The following is a 14762-nucleotide window of genomic DNA, read 5'->3' on the forward strand; positions in this document are numbered from 1 at the left end:
TCTGGTTGTTCTCATTTGTGTCTCTTGTATCTTGTCTGGGAACTTAACATCATTTGAAGAAAACTAAGTAGTAATGTTTCTACTTTAATTTTGTGCTTTACAGTGTTACTTGTGAACCTGATATACTGAGCGAGCGCCCTCTCTGCTCATGTCAGGCCCATCTCATGTGTAACAGGCAGCGCTTTGGAGAACTAAATGACCAACATAGGAATGAGATTTACATCAAGGCCTTGAAAACAGTGAGTACTTTGAAATATTTCACAACAGTAGTAGTTAATGTTGTAATCAAGATACAAAATTGCTAAGTTAGGGTAACTTGATGTGAGTGAAAGTATTATGATTATCCCAAGAAAATGTACAATAATGAGTTTTGTGAAGCAAATCTAATTTGAGAGAGATCTTGAGACCAGGAACTGTTTACCATCTAAATATATAAGGTTAAGAAACAGCGTAGAGGTAGTAGAAATTGGAGAAGGTGTAACTTTCAATAATCATAATCTGAGCTAAATTGCAAACCAATAATGAAATATTTCATAACATGAATTTAATATTGTTATGACGTAGCTAGGAGGGGTGAATGCATTCGTCTAATTGTCCCACTGTGCTGGAAGGTGTTTTTAAATATCTATTCTAGAGTTTGGAGTTTGAACTAATGACTTGTGGGTTTTGGCTTCTGTGTATGAGGGGGTTTATTGTTTGGCTTGTCAGTATTTCTGGAGCCATGATTATCTTTTATGTCAATTACTGGAATTGTGATGGGAATTGTTTGTCTTATGGGTTTTGACCTCAGACATAAAAAAGAGTTGCGTATATGTACTTAGGCTACAAATCAACCAGAATCCCATTAAATGGTGGAACAGGCTGAGTGTTGGTGGTAGAGTGTGTAAATGTGGGCTGCTTTATCCAGGATTGTGTTAGGCTTCTTGAACATTTTTGGAGCTCCACTCGTGCAGGCAAGTGGGGAGTGTTCTATCACATTCTTAACTTGAGGATGAGGTGATGGTGGACAGGCTTTGGGGAATCAGGAGATGAGTTGTACACCACAGGATTTCTCTCCTCTGATGTGCTATTTTATCCACTCTTTTAATCTGGCTAATCCAATTCAATTTATGGTCAGTGGTAATCTCCAGGATGTTGATTGGGTAAAGATTCAGTGATGAAAATGTTCGCAAGACATCATATGCATAGCCAATGATATTGGAAGTATTTCAGATAACTGGATAAAAATATTATAATACCCAACATTATTAACATAAGGAAATTGAGTTACAGTGGAAAGTTTAACTTGCACTTTGATAATATGGGGTGAAGGGAATAATTAAAGTGTTGTCCTAAGAAGGCAGTGTGTAGCTGTGACCTCATTGAAACCTGCTGCATAGAGAAATTTTGAAGATAAAGGAGATGATGTCCAATGTGTACACTGAAGAATAGATCTGGATTTCTCTTATTTTCCCTACAAAGGAAGGTATGGTGGTTACAGGAGTCACTTAGTAAAATGTAGTGATTTTCTTTGCAGGAGCTGGGGGGATGTAGAAGGACTTTATTTTTCCCCATCTGGGCCTTTGCTATGCCATCCAGCTTTTTTTTCACATGGGCTGAAGCAGGTAACTCTCTTTTTGTGGGCTCCTATTGAGATTTTCTTGAGGGTTACATTTTGATATTAAGTTTTGTTTTTCAGGACCTATATTTTCATTCTTCTGATTCCTTTGTAAGGTGGTGCAGTCATGTCATAATATTATTTTTTATATTTGTATTGATGTATGGGTTACGTGGATGTGTACAAAAGTGAGTTAGAAGAATTCATCCATTAAATTTGAAACCACAATACAGAAGGAAAATATACATTTCCACAGCATTAAATTGGCACAACACCACAGGCAACAAAGGTTGTTTATCAGAATAACCGATACACACTTCAGCCAACAAAAAAAAAATCACCTTAAATTAATCTTTTAGATGGTAAGGTCAAAGCTGTGTATTTCTATTGAATATACACTAGACTAGAATATTTTAACTAGGTGTTACTGTCCTTTTTACTTCATTCTGGATCTAAGTCTCTCCGATTTGAATTTAACAACTGACATAGTATTCCTCACAATAGCATCCTACAGCTTCCTGTTTCATAGCAACTGAGCATATGCAGCCTTAAGCTACAGACTCCACATTATTTCAAGTAATTAATTAACTAATTTTAAGCTTTTTAGGTTCCCAGTTAAGTGTTTCTTTGTTAACAGGTTTGCAACAGTTCTCTTCTTTGCAGCCTCCAGCTCTTTGCCACACCATACAGCCTCCCTCTCTCACTCCTTTGCAGCCATCATGTCTCTTCCAGCCCTCTTGTAGACTTCCTTTCTTCCCCCAGCATCCTTGCAAGCTCCTTTTCTTACCTGCACCCTCTGAAACTTCCCTTTTCATCATTCTCTTTTCAGTTTCCATCTTGATCATCAAACCTTTGTAATCTCACTTTCTCCTTCCCCAAGCCCCTCCCTGTCTCCAACTCCCAGCGTCTCAGCTTCCCTGTGTCTCCCACCACCAGCTTCCTTGTTTCCTTACTCCTATTGTAGCCTCCCTGTCTTCCACCCCATCTTCCATGTCTCCCTCTTTGCTGACCACCTCACCTAAGAAGGCTGTACCCACCTCGGCAAAGTCACAGCTCGCCTCCTACTGTTGGTCATTGTCGTGCCGCAGTCACAGCCCCAGTGATTCTCTCAGTGCCAGTACTTAACCCTGCTTGCTGCTCCTCCAGTCACAGGCTGCACCTCTCCCACTTTTGGTTTTGATAGGTTCATCAGCAGCAAAAAATGGGGGAGAGCCAGCTTGTGATTGGTTGAGCAGCTGCTGTCTTTTTCCTTCCAGTCTTTTCAAGGAATGACTTTTCTTCTATTGATTGCCCAGTGAGTGAACTTTCCCAGGTGATTTGTGGACTCTCACAAGCACAATCCCTGTGATTTGAGTGTTGGGCTGCATGTGTAGCAGGGGTCACTGCTTGATATTGCTACAGTCTACGGGTATATAGTGCCTTTAAGGTTACATAATATGACGAGAATCATCCTTTGCGTTGGTTCCTTCAAGGAAAATATTCAAAATGCGCTTCATATTCCATACTTTCATTATAAGGGAGCATTTAGTCAATATAGTGAACTGCTCGCTTTGACTGAATTTAAGTGAACATCTAATTCATATCCTACACTTAATTGAACGCATTTTAGGGCAGGTGATCTGAACTGCAAATTAATGTTAGCTGTGAAAGGAGCCATCAGGACTTCTGTTATTACTGTGTGAATATGTTGCTTACAGATTTACTGTTATCTGTTGTGTTCTCCTCCTACAGGTTGTGAAACCAGATAGCATGTGTGTGGCCATAAGTGATGGAAGCCTGCTCTCTGTCTTTGCTTATTTGCTGGGTGCCGCACAGGTATGGGCGAAGGCTAGAAGTTGAATTTGTCGGTGTGATTTGACTGGTAGTGGTTGTTTCTTTCCCTCTCCCTGCCAAATGTTCTTCCTTATGTCCTTTTCGAAGTAGAGGTAACACTTGACTCTTGGGAGATAATCCCTCTGATAACCTAGCTGTTATTTATATGTGAATGAAGATGGTGAACAACAGGCTATTTGACCACAGAAGTAGCATGAGGGATTGGATCCTGTTTTTGCATGCATAACCAGTGATTTTTGATTACTTGTGATTTTTGGCAGGCACCTTGGCTGATTTCCTTTCCTAGTGTTCTGAGAGTCTGTCCAGCTGACATTCCGTAGAGACCACTCCCTCCGCGACTCCCTTGTCAGATCCACACCCCCTACCGACCCAACCTCCACTCCCGGCACCTTCCCTTGCAACCGCAGGAGGTGCAACACTTGCGCTCACACCTCCCCCCTCACTTCTCTCCAAGGCCCCAAAGGAAACTTCCATATCCGCCACAGATTCACCTGCACCTCCACCCACATCATCTACTGCATCCGCTGCAGCCGGTGTGGCCTCCTCTATATTGGGGAGACAGGCCGCCTACTTGCGGAGCGATTCAGAGAGCACCTCTGGGCCACCCGGACGAACCAACCCAACCAACCTGTAGCACAGCATTTCAACTCCCCCTCCCACTCCACCGAGGATATGCAGGTCATTGGACTCATCCACCGCCAAACCACAACAACCCGTCGGTCGGAGGAGGAGCGTCTTATCTTCCGACTGGGAACCCTCCAACCGCAGGGGATGAACTTGGACTTCACCAGTTTCTTCATCCCCCCTCCCCCCACCTTGTCTCAGCCGGATCCCTCCAGCCCGGCACCGCCTTCCTGACCTGCAGTCTTCTTCTTGACCTCTCCGCCTCCATCCTACTCCGACCTATCACCCTCACCTTGACCTCTTTCCACCTATCACATTTCCAACGCCCCTCCTCCCTACCTTTTATCTTCTCCTGCTGAACACTCTCTGCTCATTCCTGAAGAAGGGCCTGTGCCCGAAACGTTGAATCTCCTGTTCCCTGGATGCTGCCTGACCTGCTGTGCTGTTCCAGCAATAAAGTTTCTCCAGCATCTGCAGACCTCACTTTCTCCTCAGCTGACATTAGCTGAGGAGGAAGATGATCAGCTGACATTAGCATTGAATCTGGCACCTTCGTGGTCTGTATGCCTCACTACTCACTGCTTTAACCAGCTGATGCATTTGATGCTCAGTTAAATAGGGTTTCCTCTCTTTCATAAGCAACATTGATTGTTCACTGCCAATGCTTCGCTACGTAAGCAAACAAATCCAGGGCTGGTTTTAGGCTCCTGCTGAAACTTGGATTCCTTGATGTGCTCTTGAAAGTGCAGCTTCAACCTAAATAACATTAAGTAAGGTAAATTTTCTCACAATGTATAACTGTTAGGTAGATTCTTTTGGATGTATCCCATCAGAAAAAAAATGTTATCTGTATACTCCTAAATGAAATGATATTTAAAGTGAAAGTTATTTATAAATATTAAAAAAAAGTGGTGTTGGTGGCTGAAACAGTTCATTGTTGTCATGGTAGACTACAATAGCTCGCTGGAAAGGGTTCTTGACTCCCCTGTGTATTATATTGTTGTATCAGCTCTGACACACAGGAAGATGATAAAACGTTGACTTGACCACAGGGCCCAGGATATCTCATGGTTGTTCTAATGGTGACTTGAGAATGGAATGTCAGAGATCATTCAGATCAGTAGCTGGTGAGCAGACTGTAAGAGCTGTAGAGGGCTGTAGTTTCTGCTGGCTGCACTTTAATCCTGGCTGATGGGGAACAGAGACCACTTTACAACTGATAAATCTGCCAGGCTGCAACACGTCTGCTCTCTGCACCCATGATAGTAGCCAAGCTGAAGGGGTGCTGAAGGATATTGGAGCCAACTAGGTTGAACATTGGCGATTCTGTTTGGGAGACAAATCAAACCATCAAATTGAGCTGGATTTAAGGTTACCGTTTGCAGGTACTTTGTGAGCTTATTAGTCAAAGTAAATCTCAAACCTTCAGCTTGTGATATATTGGCCATGGAGAGCTTCTCTGGAAAATTGTTATTATGCAAATCATGATATTAAGTGGGTAGATGTCATTCTTCATTTTATCAGTGACTTAATGAAGCATTGTTAAAGCAAGACAATGTTGACTGAATCAATGTGAAGTAGGGAATTACTGTGTTAGAAATCTGTTGCTTCACCTCTGAAACCTGGGTTACAGGAAGCAGTGGGATATGGACTGGCTCAGAATGAGGAGCTTTGCAGGTGCAAGTTCAGGCCTATCATAGCGAAAGTGGAAGGAAAGGAACTACTGTCAGCATTTGATTTATGCTGCATTTGTTTAGAAACATTCTGTGAAAGAGGGAAAAGCTTAGGTTTTGATGCTGCTGTCCCTCTTATATTGGGCACAGCACTCAACAGAACCAGGCCATCATGATTAAACTGCCCCAAAGCTGTTTGTTCTCAGTTTTTTTGGGAAAATAGAGAGAGAATGGTTGCTTGCTCAATTACTGTAAGAAACCAGTGCAGCCTATAATGTTCACCAAATAGCTACATTGGGGATTGATACTGATGTGTCCAGTACTCCATATTGTTGGTGCGATTCCACTAATAAATTGTGGAACTTAATAATCCCAAATGTTTGCAGTGTGATGGAGTTAATTGTCCACTTTCGTTTTCAAATGATCTTTTGCCTCAGCGTGCCTCTTCATTAAGCTGTTCTGGTATTTTGCATGTATTGCAAACTTTGTGCTATGCTGAACTGGATGATGTATGATTGTGACTGTAAAATTTACCAGGCTACAATTCAACTTCCTGTAAACATGTGGGTGTACTTAAATTGATTTGCTAACTTGTTACTCAATGAATTTGTTGTTTTGTAGGTTCACAGTCTGGAGATTTCTGCCGTGTCCAGAAGAGTAATGGAGAAAGTGAGTTTGTACTCAGAGCTGATATTTTTAACAAAGTAGGCTGAATTCCAGAGGTGAAGTTATAGTCATTCCCTGCACAAAGGAAGATGGATGTAGTTGTTTGATGCTAACAAGCTCAGCCCTAAAATGTTGCTGCAGGAGTTCTTCAAGGCAGGGTCCGAGACATAACTACAATCAGCTGCAGCTTTAATGACATTACCTCCGTTCTAAAGTAAGAATTTTAGTTCTACTGATTTCAGAGTGTTCAGTCCTATTGCTTAGACCTTAACTAATCAAACCCGTCTGTGCTATAATACTTAATAAAAGTAGTCATAGAGATATACAGCATGGAAACAGACTCTTCGATCCAACCTGTCCATGCCGACCAGATATCCCAACCCAATCTAGTCCCACCTGCCAGCACCCGGCCCATATCCCTCCAAACCCTTCCTATTCATATACCCATCCAAATGCCTCTTAAATGTTGCAATTGTACCAGCCTCCACCACTTCCTCTGGCAGTTCATTCCATACACGTACCACCCTCTGCATGAAAAAGTTGCCTCTTAGGTCTCTCTTATATCTTTCCTCTCTCGCCTTAAACCTGTGCCCTCTAATTTTGGACTCCCCGACCCCAGGGAAAAGACTTTGTCTATTTACCTATCCATTCCCCTCATAATTTTGTAAACCTCTATAAGGTCACCCCTCAGTCTCCGACGCTCCAGGGAAAACAGCCCCATCCTATTCAGCCTCTCCTTGTAGCTCAAATCCTCCAACCCTGGCAACATCCTTGTAAATCTTTTCTGAACCCTTTCAAGTTTCACAACATCTTTCTGATAGGAAGGAGACCAGATTGCACGCAATATTCCAACAGTGGCCTAACCAATGTCCTGTACAGCCGCAACATGACCTCCTGACTCCTGTACTCAATACTCTGACCAATAAAGGACTCCACTTTCAAGGAGCTGTGACCGTGCACTTCAAGATCTCTTTGTTCAGCAACACTCCCTAGAACCTTACCATTAAGTGTATAAGTCCTGCTAAGATTTGCTTTCCCAAAATGCAGCACCTCGCATTTATTGGAATTAAACTCCATCTGCCACTTCTCAGCCCATTGACCCATCTGGTCAAGATCCTGTTGTGATCTGAGGTAAGCCTTTTCGCTGTCCACTACACCTCCAATTTTGGTGTCATTTGCAAATTTACTAACTGTATCTCTTATGCTCGCATCCAAATCATTTTATATAAATGACAAAAAGAAGAGGACCCAGCACCGATCCTTGTGGCACTCCACTAGTCACAGGCCTCTAGTCTGAACCTCCACAACCCTCCACTACCACCCTCTGTCTTCTACCTTTGAGCCAGTTCTGTATCCAGATGGCTCGTTCTCCCTGTATTCCATGAGATCTAACCTTGCTAATCAGTCTCCCATGGGAATCCTTGTCGAACGCCTTACTGAAGTCCATATAGATCACATCTACTGCTCTGTTCTCATCAATCCTCTTTGTTACTTCTTCAAAAAACTCAATCAAGTTTGAGAGACATGATTTCCCACACGCAAAGCCATGTTTACTATCCCTAATCTGTCCTTGCCTTTCCAAATACATGAACAGCCTACCCCTGAGGATTCCCTCCAACAACTTGCCCACCAGCGAGGTCAGGCTCACCGGTCTATAGTTCCCTGGCCTGTCCTTACCGCCCATCTTAAACAGTCGATCTTCAACCAATTTCACAGGAATGTACTTGCTAGCTGTTCATCCTTGCAGTTTATGGGACCTTTCTGTGTGATAATTAGCCTAGAATGTAGTCACTATATTGCAAAAGTAATCCACCAGTGTCGTTTTCTGAGGGCATTATGAAGTGTTTTGTAAATCACAGCTTTTTTCTCACTAGCTGTGATTTGACCAGAGTTAGCCTGTTAAAACATTTATTCACATCCTTCAGATTTTAGCAGCTAATGGCCTGACTGGAAAGGTGATAATTTCTGAGAGACGTCCAGAGCAGCTGACATCTGTGGAAGTGGGCAACAAGCAGGTAACACTTTGTGCCTGGATAAGTAACAGGCTAAGTGTAATTTAACCATGAATGTGTATCCTGTCATTGTACCATTTGTATTCCTAGTTCATTCGATTAGTGTTTAAGCTCCAAACCCACAGCATCTCTGGAACTCTCCAGCTTGCGTGATCACCCCTCTCTTGATTGATATTCTCTGCCAGACTCAGGAGCTTAAGAGACCTATGGCAACATTCCTAGTGTGTCCCAATACAGTGCCAGATGATGTGCTGTCTCCCCTTGAGGACATTGAGGAAGTTTCTTGTTACATTGTCAATTTCAGACTTGCATGAAAATAAGGACAAGGATTAGTATATTCCATCACTGGACATACATATGTTAAGGGAAAGTGAGGACTGCAGAATCTGGAGATCAGAGTCGAGTATGTGCTGCTGGAAAAGCACAGCAGGTCAGGCAGCATCTGAGGATCCGCAGAAACTACGTTTTGGCATGAGCCCTTCATCAGGAGTGAGGCTTGTGAGCTGAGATAAATGGATGGGGGTAAGGTCGTGGTAATGGTGATAGGTCAGAGAGTAGGGTGGATCAGAGTAGGTGGAAAGGAAGATGGACAGGTAGGGACAGGTCATGAGGCTGATACAGAGTTAGAAGGTTGGAACTGGGATGAGTGGGTGGTGGGGGGGAGGGGAAATGAGGTGAAATCCACATAGTCGGAGTGCAGAAGATGAAGCGTTATTCTTCCAGGCGCTGGGTGGTTTGGGTGTGGCGATGGAGGAGGCCCAGGACCTGCATCTCCTTGGCAGAGTGGGAGGGGAAGTTGAAGTGTTCAGCCTTGGGGAGGTGGGGTTCGTTAGTGCGGGTGTCCCAGAGATGTTCTCTGAAGCATTCTGCAATTAGGTGTACTGTCTCCCCACTGTAGGGGAGACCGCATTGGGTGCAACATATGGAAATGTAGGTAAAACTGATGGATATGACCGGCTCCTTTTGGGTGGAGGTGAGAGGGGTGGTATGGGCACAGGTTTTGCAATTCCTGTGGTGGCAGGGAAAGGTGCCAGGAGGGAAGGGTGGATTGGTGGTGGGGGGAGGAGCGGGGGGGATGTGGACCTAACAAGACAGTCGCGGAGAGAATGGTTTTTACGAAACACAGATGGGGTGGGGAGGGAAATATATCTCTCGTGGTGAGGTCCATTTATACGTGATGGAAATGGCTGAGCATGATGCAATGTATACGGAGGTTGATGGGTTGGAAGGTGAGGATCGGGGCGTTCTGTCCTTGTTGCGGTTGGAGGGGTGAAGTTCAAGGGCGGAGGTGTGGGAAGTGGATAAGGTGTGCTGGAGAGTATCATCAACTACGTGGGAGGGGAAATTGCAGTCTTTGAAGAAGGAGGCCATCTGGTGCGTTCTGTGGTGGAACTGGTCCACCTAGGAGCAAATGCAGTGGAGGGATTGGGAGAGTGTTTTTACAGGAGGCAGGGTGGGAAGAGATGTAGTCCAAATACCTATGGGAGTCAGTGGGTTTGTAGAAGATGTCCGTGTTGAGTCAGTCACCGTTGATGGAGTTGGAGAGGTCCAGGAAGGGACGGTGTCTGCGATGGTCCAGGTGAACTTAAGTTTGGGGTGGAATGTGTTGATGAAGTTGATGAACTGTTCAACCTCCTTGTGGGAGCACAAGATGTTGCCAAAACAGTCATCATTGTAGCGGAGGAAAAGGTTGGGAATGGTGCCGGTATAACTGCGGAAGATTGACCATTCCACGTAACCAACAAAGAGACAGTCGTAGCCGGGGCCCATGCAGGTGCCCATGGCCACTCCTTTTGTCTGGAGGAAGTGGGAGAATTCCAAGGAGAAATTATTGAGGGTGAGGACTAGTTCAGCCAAACAAATTGGAGTGTCAGTGGAGGGGTACTGGTGGGGCGTCAGGAGAGTAAGAAATGGAGGGCTTGGAGGCCCTCGTCATGGTGGATAGAGGTGTATAGTGACTGGATGTCCATGGTAAAGATGAGGTGTTGGGCGCCAGGGAAACGGAAGTCTTGGAAGTGGTGGTGGGCATGTATGGTGTTCTGAACGTATGTGGGGAATTCCTGGACCGAGGGGATAGGACAGTATCAAGGTATGTGGAGATGAGTTTGCGGCAGGAGCAGGCAGAGGTGATGGTTGACTGGGGCAGTCAGGCTTGTGAATCTAGGGTAAGAGATAGAACCAGGCAGATGCAGGGTTCCCGGACTATGAGATTGGAAGATCCACTTGGGTGGAGATCCCCTGAGGTAATGAGGTTGTGTATCATCTGGGAGATGACTTTCCTGAAGAAGGGCTTATGCCCAAAACGTCAATTCTCCTGTTCCCTGGATGCTGCCTGACCTGCTGCGCTTTTCCAGCAACACATTTTCGGCTCTGGGAGATGATGGTTTGGTGATGGGGGTTGAGGTCATGGTCAGGAGGACGATGGGAGGAAGTGTCTTCGAGTTGGCACTTGGCTTCAGCGGTGTAGAGGTCAGTGAGCACGTGGCTTCAGCGGTGTGGAGGTCAGTGGACACCCGGCTTCAACGCTGTAGAGGTCAGTGGGTGCCTGGCATTGTTCCTGATGCGGTCTCCTCTTCATTGGGGAGACAGGATGCCTACTTGCAGAGCGCATCAGAGAACATCTCCGGGACACCCGCACAAACCTACCCCACCGACCCATGGCCGAGCACTTCACCTCCCCCTCCCACTTCGCAAAGGACATGCAGGTTCTGGGCCTCCTCCATTGCCACACCCTAACCACCTGACGCCTGGAGGAAGAACGCCTCATCTTCTGCCTTGGGACTCTCCAGCCACATGGCGTCAATGTGGATTTCACCAGTTTCCTCAATTCCCCCGTCCCGACCTTATCCCAGTTCCAACCCTTCCAATCCAATCGCCCTCATGACCTGTCGTACCTGTCCATCTTCCTTCCCACCTATGTTATCCACCCTCCTCTCTGACCTATCACCATTACCGTCGACTCTAACTACCAATTGCACTGTCAGCTACCCCCCCAACCCCGTTTATCTCTCCAACCCCTTGGCTCACAAGCCTCAATGCTGATGAAGGGCTTATGCCCGAAACATCGATTCTCCTCCTCCTCAGCTGCTGCCAGACCTGCTGTGCTTTTCCAGCATTACATGCTCGACACATGGTATTTTCATTGATGAAAGTAAAAACATAGGCTATGCCACAGCATAGCTTCACCCTGCAGAGAATATGACAAGATTATTCAGCAACATTACTCTCACTGTCCCATGAATTAACCCAGCTGGCCCCAAGCATCTCAGTATCTTTTTCTTTCTTTTTTTTTTCTCTCTCTCTCTCTCTTTCTCTCACTCACTCACTCACTCTCACATGCACACATGCACTCACACAATCTCTCTCTCTTTCTCTTTCTCTCTCTCTCTCTCTCTCTCTCTCTCTCTCTCTCTCTCCTGCTCTGCCAGTATCTCCCCTGCTCTTCCACCTCCAGGGAAACTCTCTCGATAGGATTCTGACCCTGCTGCTTAGAAGGGAAGGGGGAAGAGGAGCAGAGCAGTAGTCATTGGGGACTCCACAGTTAGGGGGACAGATAGGTTCTGTGGGGACGAGAGACTCACGGTTGGTGTGTTGCCTCCCAGATGCCAGGGTTCGTGATGTCTCTGATCGTGTTTTTGGGATCCTTAAGGGGGAGGGGGAGCAGCCCCAACTCGTGGTCCACATAGGCATCAACGACATAGGTAGGAAGAGAGATGGGGATTTAAGGCAGAAATTCAGGGAGCTAGGACGAACAGAGTTGTTGTCTCTGGTTTGTTGTCCGTGCCACATGCTAGTGAGGCAAGGAATAGGGAGAGAGCGGAGTTGAACGTGTGGCTACAGGGATGGTGCAGGAGGGAGGGTTTTGGATTCTTGGATAATTGGGGCTCTTTCTGGGGTAGATGGGACCTCTACAAGCGGGATGAACCAGAGGGGTACCAATATCCTGGGGGGGAAATTCGCTAAGGCTATTGAGGTGGGTTTAAACTAATCCAGCAGAGGGTTGGGAACCAAAATTGTAGTTCGATATAGAAAAGGTTGAGAGTAGGGAAGTCCGAAATCCAAGTTTCAGGGACGCAAGATGGCACCAGCAAGCAAGAAGTTGGTTTGAAGTGTGTCTACTTCAGCGCCAGGAGCATCCGGAATAAGGTGGGCGAACTTGCAGCATGGGTTGGTACCTGGGACTTCGATGTTGTGGCTATTTCGGAGACATGGATAGAGCAGGGACAGGAATGTTTGTTGCAGGTTCCAGGATTTAGATGTTTCAGTAAGAACAGAGAAAATGGTAAAAGGGTGGTGGGGGGGAAAGGGGGGGTGGCATTGTTGGTCAAGGACAGTATTACAGTTGCCGAAAGGATGTTAGAGAACTTATCAACTGAGGTAGTATGGGCTGAGGTTAGAAACAGGAAAGGAGAGGTCACCCTGTTGGGAGTTTTCTATCGGCCTCCGAAAAGTTCCAGAGATGTAGAGAAAAGGATAGCAAAGATGATTCTCGATAGGAGTGGGCGATCCAGGGTAGTTGTCATGGGGGACTTCAACTTTCCAAATATTGACTGGGAACACTATATCATGAGTACTATAGATGGATCAGTTTTTGTCCAGTGTGTGCAGGAGGACTTCCTGACACAGTATGTAGACAGGCCAACAAGGGGCGAAGCCACATTAGATTTGGCACTGGGTAATGAGCCCGGCCAGGTGTTAGACTTGGAAGTAGGTGAGCACTTTGATGATAGTGATCACAATTCTGTAATGTTTACTTTAGTGATAGAAAGGGATAGGTGTACACCACTGGGCAAGAGTTACAGCTGGGGGAAAGGCAATTATGATGCGATTAGGCAAGATTTAGAAAGCATAGGATGGGGAAGGAAATTGCAGGGGATGGGTACATTAGAAATGTGGAGCTTATTCAAGGAAAAGCTCCTGTGTGTCCTAGATAAGTATGTACCTGTCAGGCAGGGAGGAAGCAGTAGGGCGCGGGAGCCGTGTTTATGAAGGAAGTGGAATCTCTGGTCAAGAGAAAGAAGTAGTCTGATGTTAGGATGAGATGTGAAGGCTCAGTTAGGGCGCTTGAGGGTTACAAGGTAGCCAGGAGAAATCTCAAGAGAGAGCTCAGAAGAGCCAGGAAGAGACATGAGAAGTTGTTGGCGGATAGGATCAGGGTAAACCCTAAAGTTTTCTATAGGTATTTAAGGAATAAAATATTGACGAGAATAAGATTAGGGCTGAAAATGTGTTGCTGGAAAGCGCAGCAGGCCAGGCAGCATCCAAGGAACAGGAGAATCGACGTTTCGGGCATAAGCCCTTCTTCAAGCTTACGCCCGAAACGTCGATTCTCCTGTTCCTTGGATGCTGCCTGGCCTGCTGCACTTTTCCAGCAACACATTTTCAGCTCTGATCTCCAGCATCTGCAGCCCTCACTTTCTGTCAAAGAGAGTAAGATTAGGGCCATCAAGGATAGTAGTGGGAAGTTGTGTGTGGAGTCAGAGGAGATAGGAGGAGCATTTAATGAATATTTTTAGACAGTATTCACTCTAGAAAACGACAATGTAGTCGAGGAGAATACTGAGATACAGGCTACTAGACTAGGTGGGATTGAGGTTCACAAGGAAGAGGTATTAGAAGTCCTGCAGAGTGTGAAAATAGATAAGTCCCCTGGGCCAGATGGGATTTATCCTAGGATCCTCTGGGAAGCTAGGGTGGAGATTGCCGAGCCATTGGCATTGATCTTTAAATCGTTATTGTCTACAGGAACAGTGCCAGAAGACTGGAGGATAGCAAATGTGGTTCCCCTGTTCAAGAAGGGGAGTAGAGACAACCCTGGTAATTATAGACCAGTGAGCCTTACTTCAGTTGTTGATAAAATGTTGGAAAAGGTTATAAGAGATAGGATTTATAATCATCTAGAAAAGAATAATTTGATTAGGGATAGTCAGCATGGTTTTGTGAAGGGTAGGTCGTGCCTCACAAATCTTATTGAGTTCTTTGAGAAGGTGACCAAACAGGTAGATGAGAGTAAACCGGTTGATGTGGTGTATATGGATTTCAGCAAGGCATTCGGTAAAGTTCCCCACAGTAGGCTACTATAGGAATGGGATTGTGGGAGATATAGCAGTTTGGATCAGTAATTGGCTTGCTGAAAGAAGACAGAGGGTGGTGGTTGATGGTAAATGTTCATCCTGGAGTCCAGTTACCAGTGGTGTACCGCAAGGGTCTGTGTTGGGTCCACTGCTGTTCATCATTTTTATAAACGACCTGGATGAGGGCGTAGAAGGGTGGGTTAGTAAATTTGCAGACGACACTAAAGTTGGTGGAGTTGTGGATAGTGACAAAGGATGTCGTAGGTTACAGAGAGACATAGAT

At 45.5% G+C, this 14762-nt stretch overlaps 1 protein-coding gene across 4 annotated transcripts in view; it reads left to right on the forward strand.

Annotated features, from left to right (window-relative positions):
- Positions 1-14762, forward strand: part of prmt7 (protein arginine methyltransferase 7) — a 53747-nt gene that overhangs the window by 24070 nt on the left and 14915 nt on the right. For all 4 annotated transcript variants that reach the window (XM_043707227.2, XM_087996019.1, XM_087996018.1 and 1 more), the window contains 4 exons: positions 104-239; positions 3329-3412; positions 6349-6396; positions 8319-8408. In XM_043707227.2, coding sequence (XP_043563162.2) covers positions 104-239; positions 3329-3412; positions 6349-6396; positions 8319-8408 — 358 coding nt within the window. The remainder of the gene's footprint in view (positions 1-103; positions 240-3328; positions 3413-6348; positions 6397-8318; positions 8409-14762) is intronic.

Source organism: Chiloscyllium plagiosum, unplaced genomic scaffold (assembly GCF_037043375.1).
Source record: "Chiloscyllium plagiosum isolate Xiang-an unplaced genomic scaffold, Cpla_swu_hap1 HiC_scaffold_17, whole genome shotgun sequence".
NCBI classification, from domain to species: Eukaryota; Metazoa; Chordata; class Chondrichthyes; order Orectolobiformes; family Hemiscylliidae; genus Chiloscyllium; species Chiloscyllium plagiosum.